At 44.7% G+C, this 16,443-nt stretch overlaps 1 protein-coding gene across 25 annotated transcripts in view; it reads left to right on the top strand.

Annotated features, from left to right (window-relative positions):
- LOC111521831 (GATOR complex protein DEPDC5) overlaps positions 1–16,443 on the top strand; it is a 170,381-nt gene that overhangs the window by 51,538 nt on the left and 102,400 nt on the right. For all 25 annotated transcript variants that reach the window (XR_003306698.2, XR_003306696.2, XR_003306697.2 and 22 more), the window contains 6 exons: positions 232–305; positions 1,529–1,598; positions 5,393–5,429; positions 6,308–6,428; positions 11,393–11,613; positions 15,558–15,761. Coding sequence is in view for 15 of the 25 variants with exons in the window: in XM_026447062.1 (XP_026302847.1) it covers positions 232–305; positions 1,529–1,598; positions 5,393–5,429; positions 6,308–6,428; positions 11,393–11,613; positions 15,558–15,761 (727 nt within the window). In the remaining 10 variants the exon portion in view is untranslated. The remainder of the gene's footprint in view (positions 1–231; positions 306–1,528; positions 1,599–5,392; positions 5,430–6,307; positions 6,429–11,392; positions 11,614–15,557; positions 15,762–16,443) is intronic.

Below are 16,443 nucleotides of genomic sequence, written 5' to 3'. Positions count from 1 at the left end.
TGTATTTTTAGTAGAAACAGGGTTTCACCATGTTGGCCAGGCTGGTCTCGAACACCTGACCTCAGTTGATCTGCCCACCTTGGCCTCCCGGAGTGCTGGGATTACAGGCTTGAGCCACCGCGCCTGGCCCTAAAAAATTTTTTTTAAAAACCCCAAAAACAGAAAAGTTAGAGCAGTTCCACATCCTACTTGTTCTGTAGCTTATCTGTGCTCTCATTTTTCTCCTTGCAGCTCCATAATCGGAGTGCTCCCCAGGATTCTCGTCTGGGCGATGACTATAATATCCCTCATTGGATAAACCACAGGTGGGTGCGATCTCGATCAATAGTAGGTGATAAGAGTTTTGACAGCTTCCTTGCCATTTTTCTTTACATTTGTTAAGTTCTTATTATAGCACTAAACCTTTTGTCAAGAAGATGTGGAAACCAAGTTCTAACATTTGCTCAAAGCTCTCTACACACAAAGCAGTAGCATTATCATATGGACAGTCTATGGTGAAAAAGAATAAAAACAAAATTTTAAGGACTGACTTACTTCCACTGCTGTTCCCAAGTCCTTCTATTCCCAACTCCCACAGACCGTAGAAGACCAGCATTTGTGCCTGACTTCCTTCAGCTCTAGATAAGTCCCCGCGCCTCTTTATGGGACAAGACTTCAGTGTTCCTGCTAGTTCCAGCTCAGGGATGGCTTTTCTCATCCCTCTGCTAGTGCCAGTGCCTCATCTTTTTGAACTATGACACTAATCTTTATTCCACCTACCCTTCTCTTGAAAATGCCTATTTTCTTCCAAGATCCAACTCCAGCATCTCTCTTCTGTGAATTACTTCTATGCTGCCCTGATAACTAATAGCCACTTTTTCTTCAGTGGTTCCAGAGCATTCTCTCCTTCTCTGGGTTGTCTGTCTTTCTTTCTTTCTTTTTTTAAGATGGAGTCTCGCTCTGTCGCCCAGGCTGGAGTGCAGTGGCACGATCTTGGCTCACTGCAACCTCCACCATCCGGGTTCAAGCAATTCTCTTGTCTCAGCCTCCTGAGTAGCTGGGATTACAGGTGCCTGCCACCACACCCAGATAATTTTTGTATTTTTAGTAGAAACAGGGTTTCACTGTGTTGGCCAACCTGGTCTTGAACAGCAAGTTCATGGCAAAGCTGCAGCTATTAATTTATACTATTTGATATCATGATATTAGACTGTTTTTGACCTACAAAAGTAGCAATTTCAGGCCAGGCACGATGGTTCATGCCTGTAATCCCAGTACTTTGGGATGCTGAGGTGGGAGGAGCGCTTGAGGCCAGGAGTTTGAAACCATTTTGATCAGTGTTGTAACCAGACTGTCTCTACTAAAAAACAAAATATAACTAATGTTTTGTAGTGACTTCTTGCAAAAGAAGTTAACATTGGGAAGATCAGTGAAGCTGAGAACAAAGCCCATCTCAGGAGGGCTGATCCATGCCTAGTATTTTAACTGTGTTTTGAGTTTTTAAAATAAAGAGGATTTAGATTAATGACTCTGTTTGTTTCTTTTACAGTTTCTACACATCCAAAAGCCAGCTCTTTTGTAATAGTTTCACCCCACGAATAAAACTGGCAGGAAAGAAGGTAGGTTTTTATTTTTGTTAAGATGGGGTCTTACTATGTGGTCCAGTCTTATCTTGAGCTCCTGGACTCAAGCAATCCTCCTGTTTCAGCCTCCCAAAGTGTTGGGATTACAGACATGAGCCATTCTGCCCAGCCAAGAAGGTAGATTGCATTAATCAGCAGAGAGCCTTTGCGGACTGTCACACACTGACAGGGTTATTTTAGTCCTGAGGTACCCTCATCTTCCTCCATGGCCATGAACAGGGTTAAGAAATTCATCCCCAAACTTTATAACTTTATATATTAGAGAAATAAATAACAAGGCCAAAGCCAGACTGCATGAAATACCTTTGGCAGAAATATGACCAAGACTAAGAGTTCATTTTTTGTTTTTCAAGAGTTCATTTTATTATGACATGACTGTTTTATTCAGATGCTGATGTCACTCAGATACCAGTGGGAATAAAGACAAAGATACAGATATGCATTGCAGCAAAGGGGAAATATGATAAAAAGGTCAGATCTTTTTTTTTTTTTGAGACAGAGTCTCGCTTGCTCTGTCGCGCAGGCTGGAGTGCAGTGGCGCAATCTCGGCTCACTGCAAGCTCCGCCTCCCGGGTTTACACCATTCTCTTACCTCAGCCTCCCGAGTAGCTGGGACTACAGATACCCGCCACCTCGCCCGGCTAGTTTTTTTGTATTTTTTAGTAGAGACAGGGTTTCACCGTGTTAGCCAGGATGGTCTCGATCTGCTGACCTCGTGATCCGCCCGTCTTGGCCTCCCAAAGTGCTGGGATTACAAGCTTGAGCCACCGCGCCCGGGCAAAAGGTCAGATCTTAGTATAAAGAAATGAAAATTCTGGCTGAGTGCAGAGGCTCTTGCCTGTAACCCCAGTGCTTTGTGTGGCTGAGGAAGGAGGGTTGTTTGAAGCCAGGAGTTTGAGACCAATGTGGGCAACAAATATAGTGAGACCCCATTTCTACCAAAACTAAAGAAGAATTAGCCAGGTAGGGTGGCACATACCTGTAAGTCCCAGCTACTTGGGAGGCTAAAATGTACCATTTTATAATTGTAAGCTATAATTGTACCATCGCACACTAACCTGGGTGACTGAGGTCTTGTCTCTAGAAACAAACAAACCAAGAAAATAAATGAAAATTGTAGCAAGAATGGGAGTTCTTATTTTCTTCTTTCCAAAGAGGTTTAAAATATATTAATAATTATACCACATTTAAATTATTAATAATTATACCACATGCTACAAAAAGTGTGGTGAAATTGACACTGGAGTACCTGGTTGGTGTATGTTACTTTTGCAAAGCATTTCAGCCTTGTGTATTGAAAGCAAATGTTTATGCTATTTGACCAGGCACTTCCATTTTGGGGCATGTAGTGTCAGGAAATAATTGAAGTGATTATATGCAAATACATCTGGGTTTAGTTTTATTCATAATAGAAGTTGAAAACAATAGAGCAATGGCTGAACTATGAAATATCCACTTGATGGAATATATTTGCAACTGATAAAAATGCAAGTTTAAAGAACTGGAGCAAGTGTTTTTTTTTGTTGTTGTTTGTTTTTTTGAGATGGAATCTTGCTCTGTCTCCCAAGCTGGAGTGCAGTGGCGTGATCTCGGCTCACTGCAACCTCTGCCTCCCAGGTTCAAGCAATTCTCGTGCCCTAGCCTCCCGAGTAGCTGGGATTACAGGCACCTGCCACCACACCCGGCCTAATTTTTGTATTTTTAGTGGAGACAGGGTTTCACATGTTGGCCAAGTTTGTCTCAAACTGTTAATTTCAAGTGACCTGCCTGCCTCAGCCTCCCAAAGTGCTGAGATTATAGGTGTGAGCCACTGCACCCGGCCAGAACTCGAACAAGTGGTTTTGATGTACTGTGAGAAGAAAAGCAGGCTGTTATGTTTGCAGTCCCCACACCCGAGTGCTCTCACCCCTCTGCCCTTTCCAGTAGAGCTGAATTCACTGAGGGTTGCTCTATTTGTGGCTGTGTGTCAGGGCCACTTCTTCCCTTTTCTTTTTTTAGCGGGGAGGGCTGTTAATGTCACTCTTCTAATAGGGGAAATACTAATTTGGAGCAAGCTGAGGACTCCTTGCATAAGCCATGTCAGATAGTGAAACGCTAGGAGATGGGATTCTGTCCAGAAAGGGCCTCTCTTACCTTCACCACAAGCATTCTCAGCCAAGTAGAACATGGAAAAACTTCTCTGCACCATGATTATTTTATTTTATATTTTTGAGACAGAGTCTCGCTCTGTCATGCCCAGTGTAGTGGTGGGATCTCGACTCACTGCAACCTCTGCCTCCTGGGTTCAATCATTTTTCGTGCCCCAGCCTCCCCAGTAGGTAGGACTACAGGTGCATGCCACCATGCCTGTCTAATTTTTTTTTTTTTTTGAGATGGAGTCTCTCTCTCTCTGGCCCAGGCTGGAGTGCAATGGCATGATCTTGGCTCACTGCAACCCCCGCCTCCAGAGTTCAAGTGATTCTCCTGTCTCAGCCTCCCAAGTAGCTGGGATTACAGGATTACAGGCGTGCACCACCATGTCCAGCTACTTTTTGTATTATTTTTTATTTTATGTTATGTTACGTTATGTTATGTTATGTTATGTTATTTTAGAGATAGAGTTTCACTCTGTCACCCAGGCTGGAATGCAGTGGCACAATCTCGGCTCACTGCAACCTCCACCTCCTGGCTTCACGTGCTTCTCTTGCCTCAGCCTCCAGAGTAGCTGGGATTACAAGTGCCCACCACTGCACCCAGCTAATTTTTTTGTGTTTTTAGTAGAGACGAGGTTTCACCATGTTGACCAGGTTGGTCTTGAACTCCTGACCTCAGGTGATCCACTGGTCTTGGCCTTCGGAAGTGCTGGGATTACAGGTGTGAGCCAGTGCGCCCAGCTAATTTTTGTATTTTTAGTAGAAACGGGGTTTCACCATGTTGGCCAAGCTGGTACTCCTGACAACCTCAGGTATTCTGCCTGCCTCGGCTTCCCAAAGTGCTGGGATTACAGGCATGAGCCATTGTACCTGGCTACCATGATTATTTTAAAGAAGCAAGAGTTAGTATTGTTGTAAAAGGTTTCAGGGTCCTGAAAGATTACCAAAAAAAACTGTATAAATAGAGATGGAGTCTCACTATGTTGCTCAGGCTAGTCTCAAACTCCTGGGCTCAAGCAGTCCTCCCGCCTTGGACTCACAAGGTGCTGGGATTATAGGCGTGAGCCACGGTTCCTGGCCTTTATTTATTTATTTCATCTGAAAAAGATTTTTAAGAAAATGTAAAAAGTGATAGCTCTGTTAGTTTTTTTCCTCTACCCTTGTACTTGATTTCAGCAAATTGGGTGATCTACAGAGTGCTCAGCTCTGGTAGGTGCAGGCAGACAGGTGACAGCACCGTAGTGAAGGGGGAAGCATGCAGCGTTTGGGTCTGGTGGGACCTAGCTGTGGTGGCACAAACACAACAGTGGATTGACCAAGAATCTAAAGATCTGGGCTTGAATTTTGGCTCTGCCACCTGCTGAATGTGTGGCTTTGGGTAAAGTCCCTGATTCTCTCTGCAACTGAATATCCCCACTTGTAAGGGGGAGTCCATTCCCCCACTGGACAGGGTTGTGAGAGTCAACAAGATGTGTTGCGGGAATAAAGGACCATGGTAGGTAGGTGTCAGATGTTAGCTCCTGCCTTTCCATCAGTTACAGGCTCTGTACCCTGAGAGCAGCACATACACAGTGTGCCTTGTGATAAGTTCTTTTCTAGCAAAGGAAGGAGTGATTAATTATCTATTTAATTTTTCAGCCTGCCTCTGAGAAAGCAAAAAATGGCCGTGATACATGTGAGTATTTTTTGAGATTTTTTTTCTTGCTTTTAAAAAGAGAGTCAGCTGGCCGGGTGCGGTGGCTCACACCTGTAATCCCAGCACTTTAGGGGGCCAAGGTGGGTGGATCACCTGAGGTCAGGAGTTCAAGACCAGCCTTGCCAACATGGTGAAACCCTGTCTCTACAAAAATACAAAAAAATTAGCCAGCCATGATGGCGGGTACCTGTAATCCCAGCTACTCAGGAGGCTGAGGCGGGAGAATTGTTTGAACCCAGGAGGCAGAGGTTGCAGTGAGCCGAGATCACACCATTGCACTCCAGCCTGGGTGACAGAGCAAGACTCCGTTTCAAAAAAAACAAAAAAGAACGTCAGCTAACCCATGACAACAAAACTATGTGAAGTCCCATAAAAAATCTGTGGAAAAGTCAGGAGACCTGAGTTCCCTTTGTGTCATGTTTGTAGGATCCCTTAATGACCTTATATTTTTTCCTGTCATCTGCAAAATGAAAAAAACTTGTTTTTCTTTTCCATCGGCCATTTGTAGGGATCAGGTAGAAAGTTTTAAACTACTAAACATATTAAGATGATTTTATTTTAAGAAGGGTCACAAAAGAATGAAATGCTATCCACACCTTGCCTTTATTTAGTGCTATACAGTTCTATATTGCTTTGACATACACGTGATTTAGTCTCAACTTGATGAATAGGTTGTTACCCCATTTTTTCATGGGGAGAGGGTGATCACCTGTACCTTGAAGATTTTGGTGAAGATTATCTGAAGGCATCTGTTTGAAATGTATTTGGATGACAATTTATATTATTTGTGTATTTCAGCTTTCAGGCATCTGTTTGAAATGTATTTGATAACAATTTATGTTATTTGTGTATTTCAGCTCTCGGAAGTCCAAAAGAATCTGAGAACGCCCTTCCCATCCAAGTAGATTATGACGCCTATGACGCTCAAGTGTTCAGGCTGCCCGGCCCATCCCGGGCCCAGTGCCTCACCACCTGCAGGTTTTCTGCCAGATTCACTTGGGGGTGCATATAAAAATTGTGTAGGAAAACCTGAAGTTCAGTAGTGGCCTGTAAGAGAGCAACCTTGAAAATCTTTTCTTGTTTTGTTTTGTTTCGTTTTGGGTTTTTTGTTTGTTTTGTTTTGTTTTTTTGAGATGGAGTTTCGCTCTTGTTGCCCAGACTTGAGTGTAATGGTGCGATCTCAGCTCACCGCAACCTCCACCTCCCGGGTTCAAGCGATTCTCCTGCCTCAGCCTCCCAAGTTGCTGGAATAACAGGCGTGCGCCATCACTTCTGGCTAATTTTGTATTTTTAGTAGAGATGGAGTTTTTCCATGTTGGTCAGGCTGGTCTCGAACTCTCGACCTCAGGTGATCCGCCCGCCTCGACTTCCCAAAGTGCTGGGATTGCAGGCGTGAGCCACTGTGCCCATCTTGTTTTGTTTTTTGAGATGGAGTCTCACTGTGTCGCCCAGGCTGGAGTGCAATGATACAATCTCGGCTCACTGCAACTTCCGCCTCCTGGGTTCAAGCAATTTTCCTGCCTCAGCTTCCTGAGTAGGTGGGATTAAAGGCACACACCACCACGCCCGGCTAATAATTGTATTTTTTGTAGAGATGGGGTTTCGCCATGTTGGCTAGACTGGTCTTGAACTTCTGGCCCCAAGTAATCCTCCTGCCTCGGCCTCCCAAAGTGTTGGGATTACAGGTGTGAGCCACCGTGCCTGGCTGGTTCTTACGGTCTTCTGAGCCAAGGGAAACAAATTACAGTATCTTCCTCTCATCGGACTGGCACTATCCTTGGACACAGCATTTCATTTAAGTTTATTATTCTGAGTGGGCAAGAACTTTTCTTTCTTTAAGTCCTGCTTTTAAAAATTTGCTGCATGAGGCTGAGGTGGGCAGATCACGAGATCAGGAGATCGAGACCATCCTGGCTAACATGGTGAAAGCCTGTCTCTACTAAAAATACAAAAAAATTAGCCGGGCGTGGTGACAGGCGCCTGTAGTCCCAGCTACTCGGGAGGCTGAGGCAGGAGAATGGCGTGAACCCCGGAGGCGGAGCTCACAGTAAGCCGAGATCACACCACTTCACTCCAGCCTGAGCGACAGAGTGAGACTCTGTCTCAAAAAAAAAAAAAAAAAAAAAAAAAAGTGCTCTGTGGTGTTTTGGTCATATGGTAGTTGTTTTTTTTGAGACAGGATCTCGTTCTGTCACCCAGGCTGTAGTGCAGTGTCACGATCATGGCTCACTGTAACCTCTGCCTCCTGGGCTGAAGTGATCCTCTTGCCTCTGGCCTCCCAAGTAGCTGAGACTACAGGCATGCACCATCATGTCCAGCTAGTTTTTAAATTTTTTGTGGAGATGAGGTCTCACATATTGCCAGGCTGGTCTCCTCAAACTCCTGGTTGAAGCCATCCTCCTGCCTTAGTCTCCCAAAGTACTGAGATTATAGGCATGAGCCACTGCACTCAGCCATGTAATAATTGTGATGTAGTTAGATTTACTAATCTATTCATTTCTGGGTCTTGTGTAAGAAAACACTCTCTACCCCTGAGTTACAGATGTATATTTCATATTTTCTTCTAATACTTTATAGTCTTGGGGGATTTTTGTTGTTGTTGTTGTTTTGAGATGGCATTTTGCTCTGTCTCCTAGGCTGGAGGGCAGTGGTGCAATCTCTGCTCCCTGCAGCCTCTGCCTCCTGGGTTCAAGCAATTCTTATGCCTCAGCCTCCCAAGTAACTGGGAATATAGGCATGCACCACCACACTTGGCTCATTTTTATATTTTTTAGTAGAGACAGGGTTTCAATATGTTGGCCAGGCTGGTCTCAAACTCCTGACTTCAATTGGTCCACCCACTTTGGCCTCCCAAAGCGCTGGGATTACAGACCTGAGCCAGCGCACCCGGCCTCATCTTGGATTTTATGCTTATGTTTATATTATTTATGTCAACTTTCTTTTTTCATGAATGTGTGAAACAGCTCTAGCTTATATTTCTTTCCCTGTGTACCAAATACTGTGAATCAATTTTCCAGATTTCTTTTTTCTTTTTTTTTTTTTGAGACAGAGTCTCGCTCTGTCACCCAGACTGGAGTGCAGTGGTACGATCTTGGCTCACTGCAAGCTCCACCTCCCAGGTTCATGCTATTCTCCTGCCTCAGCCTGCTAAGTAGCTGGAACTACAGGCACCCACCACACCCAGCTAATTTTTTGTATTTTTAGTAGAGACCGGATTTCACCGTATTAGCTAGGATGGTCTCAATCTCCTGACCTTGTGATATGCCCACCTTTGCTTCCCAAAGAGCTGGGATTACAGGTGTGACCCACTGCGCCCAACCAATTTTCCAAATTTCTTTCTTCCTTTTTTTTTTTTTTTTGAGATGGAGTTTTGCTCTTGTTGCCCAGGCTGGAGTGCAATGGCGTGATCTTGGCTCACCACAACCTCTGCCTCCCAGATTCAAGCGATTCTCATGCCTCAGCCTCTTGAGTAGCTGGGATTACAGGCATGCACCATCACGCCTGGCTAATTTTGTATCTTTAGTAGAGACGGGGTTTCTCCATGTTGGTCAGGCTGGTCTTGAGCTCCCGACCCCAGGTGATCCACCCACCTTGGCCTCCAAAAGTGCTGGGATTACAGGCATGAATGACTGCGCCTGGCCAGATTTCTTAATTCTGTAGCTTTAAGCACAACTGAGTGGAATAATATTATGTCTCTTAATTTTGTGGCAAATGAACTTAGAGTGACCACATGATTGTTTTCTGTCCTCTTCCCTCATCCAGTCCTACCCGAGAATGCTTAGAGCTCAGAATTAAGTGCTGTCAGCAGCCTCTCTCCTGTGTGTGGGTGCTGCTTAGGGGCTCAGTAAGCTACTGAGGGGCTTTTCTTTGTAGGCTTTAAAAAATGCTCTCATAGTTCAAGATTGGTTTTCTTTTGTCTAATCAAAGATGACAAGACCTTGTGGTACCCAGGTTGTGTGGTCTCTGAAGGCACAAATTGTGTCTTAATTGGTGCTCTACCTTCACACGTGGCTAAGCATATACTGGTGTTTAAATATTTACTGTGGAAAGAACAAACATGTAGTCAGCACTTTGAATCTGTTTTCAGGCTCCGTTTAAGCTCTTACTAAAAAAATCCTTGCAGAAGGAAAGGGAGTAGCTCTGATGCCAGAAGGGCAGCCCTGTTGGTGGGCTCACTGTTTCGTTCTGAGCTTTTGCATCTCTATAGGGCTTTTGTCCTTTTGATCTTTCTTCCTGTTGCTTTTAGAGGTTTTCCCCTTAGGGAATTTTATGTTTTAATAAGGATATATATATTGTGTGTATATATATAAAATATATAAATATAATGATATATATAAACTCTTATTAGGAAATGTTCAGACATGCTCAAATGGAGACTAGTATTATGAACAGTTGTCACCACGTTGTCAGCCTTGTTTCATCACCTCTCCCACATTTAAATTTTGGATGGAATATTTTATTTTATTTTATTTTATTTATTTTTTTTTTTGAGACGGAGTCTCGCTCTGTAGCCCGGGCTGGAGTGCAGTGGCCGGATCTCAGCTCGCTACAAGCTCCGCCTCCTGGGTTTACGCCATTCTCCTGCCTCAGCCTCCCGAGTAACTGGGACTACAGGCGCCCGCCATCTCGCCCAGCTAGTTTTTTTGTATTTTTTTAGTAGAGACGGGGTTTCACCGTTTTAGCCAGGATGGTCTCGATCTCCTGACCTCGTGATCCACCCGTCTCGGCCTCCCAAAGTGCTGGGATTACAGGCTTGAGCCACTACGCCCGGCCGGATGGAATATTTTAATAACAAATCCCAGGATTGGCAGGGCACAGTGGCTCACGCCTGTAATCCCAGCATTTTGGGAGGCCAAGGCAGGTGGATCACTTGAGGTCAGGAGTTTGAGACCAGCCTGGCCAACATGGTGAAACCCAGTCTCTACTAAATATACAAAAAAATTACCCAGGTGTGGCGGGCGCCTGTAATGCCAGCTGCTTGGGAGGCTGAGGCAGGAATATTGCTTGAACCCAGGAGGTGGAGGCTGCAGTGAGCTGACATCGTGCCACTGCACTCCAATCTGGGTGACAGAGTGAGACTCTATCTCACAAAAACAAACAAATCCCAGGCAGCCTATATATTTTTTTCAATAGTGCGTACTTCAGCATAAGTTTCTTTCTTTTTTTACATGTTATTTATTTATTTAGTGTCACCCAGCCTGGCACAAAGCTGATTAGTATACATTTCAACAAATAAGAATCTAAAAAAAAAAATTATCACAGTACCATTATCATTGGTAACAAAATTAACACTAATCCCTAAATGCTCTCTAATAGCCAGTGCATGCTCAGTTTTCTGAATTGCCTCAAAAATGTGCTTTTGCAGTTAGTTTGGAATGGGACCTAAACAAGATCCACTTTTTGCATTTGGTTATAATGTCTTTTTTGTGTGTGTGTGACAGTAGAATGTCTTGCTTTCTACATTTGGTTGATTGTTGCCTTGTAATGTTTTAAGTTTTCCTCTATTCTGCAAATTCCCTGTAAACTGGCAATTATCTCTGGAAGCTTGATTAGATTTAGATTCAAATTTGAGGGCGAGAAGACTTCTCGGGCACTGTGTACTTTCTCCCACATCACATCGTATCTGTCTTCTCATTCTGTTTTTAGTGATGTGAGATTAATCAGTGGGATCAGGTGGGGTTGGCCTGGAGCAGTCCTTTCTTTACAACTATGATCCTAGGAGTTTGGCTGCGTAATGTCTGTCATTTCTCCCCTCTCTTATATAACATCTCAAGCTGTTAAGGGTGAAGTACCACATACAGGTTTCCTGCTTGTAAATCACACTGGGGATTTTTGTTATTGGGTTCCCATGTGGCTTGGGCTGGTGATGGGTTTTAGAGTTTTAACTCAAGGTAGGACAGCATCCCTCACTCGATGGTAACTTTTTGTCTCTTGCCTGGCAGGTCTGTGCGAGAGCGAGAGAGTCACAGTCGAAAGAGTGCCAGCTCCTGTGATGTTTCATCCAGCCCTTCACTACCAAGCCGCACACTACCCACTGAGGAAGTGAGGAGCCAGGCTTCTGATGACAGCTCCCTGGGCAAGAGCGCCAACATCCTGTTGATCCCACACCCCCACCTGCACCAGTATGAAGTCAGCAGCTCCTTGGGATACACCAGCACTCGAGGTAAGAGTGCTGAAGCACAGACCGAGCCAGGGACATCTTTCTTAATATAGTGGGTGACTGGAGTTGGGAGGATTGGTCAGAGGTGGGGTGTAAATCCCACATCTTAATTATTTCTTTGCCAGTGCGGTAGGTACAAATCACTTTAGCTGTTAGCTATGTATATATTATACTTTTTTTTTTGGTGACAGAACACCCAGGCTAAAGGGCAGTGGTGCAATCACAGCTCACCTCAGTGTGGCCTTGAACTCCAGGACTTAATCGATCCTCCCACCTCAGCCTCCCAAGTAACTGGGACTATAGGCATGCCACCACACCTAGCTAATTATTATTTTTTTTGTAGAGATGGGGTTTCACCATTCCCAGGCTGGTCTTGAACTCCTGGGCTCAAGGGATCCACCCATCGGCCTCCTAAAGTGCTGAGATTACAGGCATGAACCAATGTTACTGCACCCTGCCTCTATTATACTATTTTTCGTTTAGCCTTTCTTCATCCATCATTTAACTATATACCTTTCCATATATTAATAGAAAGCTTTTCTTAGGCCTAGGGTCAAAAGGGTTTATTTCCTTATCATTTCCATTTGTGCCATACATAAAACAACCTCTGTCTTATGCTGCATTTTAGTTTCTCACTTACCGGTCCAGCGCAGTGACTCACACCTGTAATTCCAGCACTTTGGGAGGCCAGGGCGGGTGAATCACTTGAGGTCAGAAGTTTGAGACCAGCCTGGTCAACATGGTGAAACACTGTCTCTACTCAAAATATAGAAATTAGCTAGGCGTGGTGGCAGGTGCCTGTAATCCCAGGTACTCAGGAGGCTGAGGCAGGAGAATCACTTGAACTTGGGATGTGTAGGTTGCAGTGAGCCGAGATTGCACCACTGCACTCCAGCCTGGGTGACAGAGGGAGACTCCATCTTAAAAAAAAAAAAAAAATTTTCACTTACCGGTTTTGTTTTTTTTTCTTTTTTAACTTTTATTTGCATTTGTTTTGTGCTAAATTTATTCCCATACTATCAGTTTTTGTTTCTTCAATTTTTTTCTTTTCTTTTTTTTTTTTTCTTTTCTTTTTTTCTTAGAGTCTCATTCTGTTGCCCAGGCTAGGTTGCAGTGGCATGATCTCGGCTCACTGCAACCTCTGCCTCCTGGGTTCAAGTGATTGTTCTGCCTTAGCCTCCTGAGTAGCTGGGATTACAGGCACATGCCACCACACCAGCTAATTTTTGATTTTCTTTAGTAGAGATGGGGATGGGGTTTTGCCATGTTGGCCAGGCTGGTCTTGAACTCCTGGCCTCCAGTGATCCACCCACCTCGGCCTCCCAAAGTGCTGGAATTGCCCATGCCTGGCCTTGGGATATCTTTTTCTTCTGTGCAATGTCCTCTTCTGGTTTAGGAGTAATGTGTTCCTTTTCCATGAGGATCATCTTGGTGTGGCAGGGGGAGCTCATGTATGGGTTAATCTGACCATGAACTCTTTACATCAGGCAGCACATCTTGGGTGCTTTGTTCACCTGAACATGCTCAATGACCAGAGAATCTGCACCTAAACCCTTCAGTTCGGCATGACTGTGCATTTTTAAGCACAGTCTGTGCTTAATTCAGTACTGTTTTTTGGCCACTGACCCCGTGTGCAACCATGCTGTTTGGCCTGGGACCACCTACTATCTCCATCATTGTAATGTGGAAATGGTACACATTGTTTCTGTAAAGCGACGTTTCCTTTTTTTTTTGAGATGGAGTTTCACTCTTGTTGCCCAGGCTGGAGTGCAGTGGCACAATCTTGGCTCACTGCACCCTCCACCTCCCGGGTTCAAGCACTTCTCCTGCCTCAGCCTCCCGGGTCGCTGGGATTATAGGCTTGTGCCACCATACCCAGCTAATTTTGTATTTTTTTTGAGACGGAGTCTGGCTCTGTCACCCGGGCTGGAGTGCAGTGACCGGATCTCAGCTCACTGCAAGCTCCGCCTCCCGGGTTTACGCTATTCTCCTGCCTCAGCCTCCTGAATAGCTGGGACTACAGGCGCCCGCCACCTCACCCGGCTAGTTTTTTGTATTTTTTAGTAGAGACGGGGTTTCACCGTGTTAGCCAGGATGATCTCGAACTCCTGACCTCGTGATCCACCCGTCTCGGCCTCCCAAAGTGCTGGGATTATAGGCTTGAGCCACCGTGTCCGGCCTAATTTTGTATTTTTAGTAGAGATGGGGTTTCACCATGTTTGTCAGGCTGGTCTCAAACTCCTGACCTCAGATAATCTGCCCACCTCAGCCTCCCAAAGTGCTGGGATTACAGGTGTGAGCCACCGCACCTGGCCAAAGTGACATCTTTCATATACTTGGTGGCTTTTTGTATATGCATACCCTTGATGGCCTGAGCAGTTTCATGGGTCGTTTCTTTTTTTTGTTTGTTTGTTTTGAGACAGGTTCTCACTCTGTGGCCCAGGCTGGGGTGCAGTGGTACAGTCTTGGCTCACTACAGCCTCAACCTCCTGGGCTCACGTGATCTTCCCACTTCAGTCTCCCAAATAGCTGGAACTACAGGTGTGCACCACCACACCCGGCTAGTTTTTAAAGTTTTTGTAGGAACAGTCTAAGTCTGTTTGCCAGGCTGGTCTTGAACTCCTGGGCTCCAGTGTTCTGTCCACCTTGGTCTCCCAAAATGCTGGGATTACAGAAATAAGCTACTGTACCTGGCCTGTACTCATCTTTTTTTTTTTTTTTTTTTTTTGGGGGGGGGGGTTTCTCTTTTATTTCCTTAATGACTAACTAGACTATGTTCTTTTTTATTTTGTAAGTTAGAGCATCAATTCATTAATTTACAATGAACAGTAAAACTTTTATGGGAATCTGAACATTTTCTTCTTTCCTGCAAAGCAACTTGAGGAATGAAATACAGTATTACAATGTATGAGGTTCTGTGCTAGGCACTGGGTAGATAATGATGACCAAGACAAATTCCTTGGAGTTTGCATCTGCTGGACCCACTTTTTCATCTAGGTGGTTGCTTGATGAATGTGGGATACACACAAGAAGAGCTGGTTGTGGATTTCAGTTCTTTGATCCACTCAGGCATGCTGTCTCTGTCTCCATAATGGGACCTGTCTGCCATTGCGCCAGATGAGTGGAGTCTAAATATCATACCATCTCCTTGCCTGGTCAAGGCTGGAGGCGTCCATTTCTTCATTCTTTTTTTCTCAGTAATTTTTTTTTAGCATAATACCATTTGATTGCTTACTCATGTCCCAGCCCACTAAGTAAGTGGAGGGTCTACTGATCCACTCAGTCATTCAGGAACTCAGGTTCCTTCCATCCTGGGATGCCATGATTATGAACCTAGGTTTCCACAAAGGAAAAAAGAATGCATATCATTCGTGGAGATAATTGTGGCCCAGGCCTGGATTTGAAGCATATCATTTCTACCTGTGCTCTGCTGGCCAGAACTAAGTCATTTGGCTTTATTGCAAAGAGGCTGGGAACTATAGTCTTGTGTCCAATAGGAACATCAAATGGGTTTATAGTGAAGATATTGACTAGCTCTGCCAAGATCTGCCCTTCTGGTCACCACATAGCTGTTTTTACTGTTCCTCCCTCTTAGAGAATATACTCGTTCCTTTCCCAAGGGAGACAACTCAAGTCCCATCATTCAGTCATTGCTTCCAGCTCAAAGTTCAGGATCTCTAGGCAGTGTCCTTCCCATCAGATTTGGTTGTGACTTCATTGTGCCAGTAATTTAGAACCAAAACTCCCTTCTCCCAAGTATTTAAAAGCAAATAAATGGAAACATACTTCATTTCTTTATAGTTTGACAATTTTACTTATTTCTGTCACTCCCTGACATTTACGATGCCCAAGATTCTTGTCAGCCTTGGCTTATCAGTCTACCTAGTTCTGGTTTCACTGTGGTTCTGTGGTTTTTCTTTGTGACTCAACTCCATGATAACTGGCAGATGTCCTGGAGAACATGATAGAGCCACCACAGCGAGACTCCAGTGCACCAGGGAGGTTCCACGTTGGCAGTGCAGAATCCATGCTGCATGTTCGACCTGGTGGATACACGCCCCAGAGAGCACTGATTAACCCCTTTGCTCCCTCTCGAATGCCCATGAAGCTTACGTCCAACAGAAGGCGCTGGATGCACACTTTTCCTGTGGGTAAGTTTGTTGCTTAAGAGAGAGCCTTGGACTAGGAGCTCCTAGCCCTGGTCCTCAGTGTCGGTCACCCATGTGTCCTTGGTTAGGTGCCTGTGTTACTCCACCAGTAGGATGGGATAACCATGCTCACTTTGGCCATTCCAGGGGTTCTTGTAAAGATCCTTGAAGATGCACTTGGGAATAGGCTTTGTAACTAATTAGCTTTATAAACCTGAGGGCTCTTTTGTTTGTTTGTTTCAGCTTTTTTTTTTTTTTTTTTTTTTTTGAGACAGGGTCACTCTCCAGTTGCCCAGGCTGGAGTGCAGTGGTGCGATCTTAGCTCACTGCAGCCTCAACCTTCGGGGCACAGGTGATGTTCCCACTTTAGCCTCCCAAGTAGCTGGGACTACAGGCACGTGCCAACACGCCTGGCTAGTTTTTTGTATTTTTAGTAGAGATAGGGTTTCACCATGTTGCCTAGGCTGGTCTTGAACTCCTGGACACAAGCAATCTGCCCACCTTAACCTCCCAAAGGGCTGGGATTATAGGTGTGAGCCGCCACATCCAGCCTTTTGTTTCTATTTGAGAGGAACTATGCATTGCCACCTGCTTTCTTTCCTAAGTTGGATGTCCCTCATTCTTGTTCATTCTTTCTTCTCTTAGCTCTCTTGGATACTGGTATCCTATCTTGGTTACAAGGAGT

Source organism: Piliocolobus tephrosceles, chromosome 19 (assembly GCF_002776525.5).
Source record: "Piliocolobus tephrosceles isolate RC106 chromosome 19, ASM277652v3, whole genome shotgun sequence".
NCBI classification, from domain to species: Eukaryota; Metazoa; Chordata; class Mammalia; order Primates; family Cercopithecidae; genus Piliocolobus; species Piliocolobus tephrosceles.
Note: the sequence above shows the minus strand (reverse complement) of the source record. Positions and strands in the feature narration are given on the sequence as shown.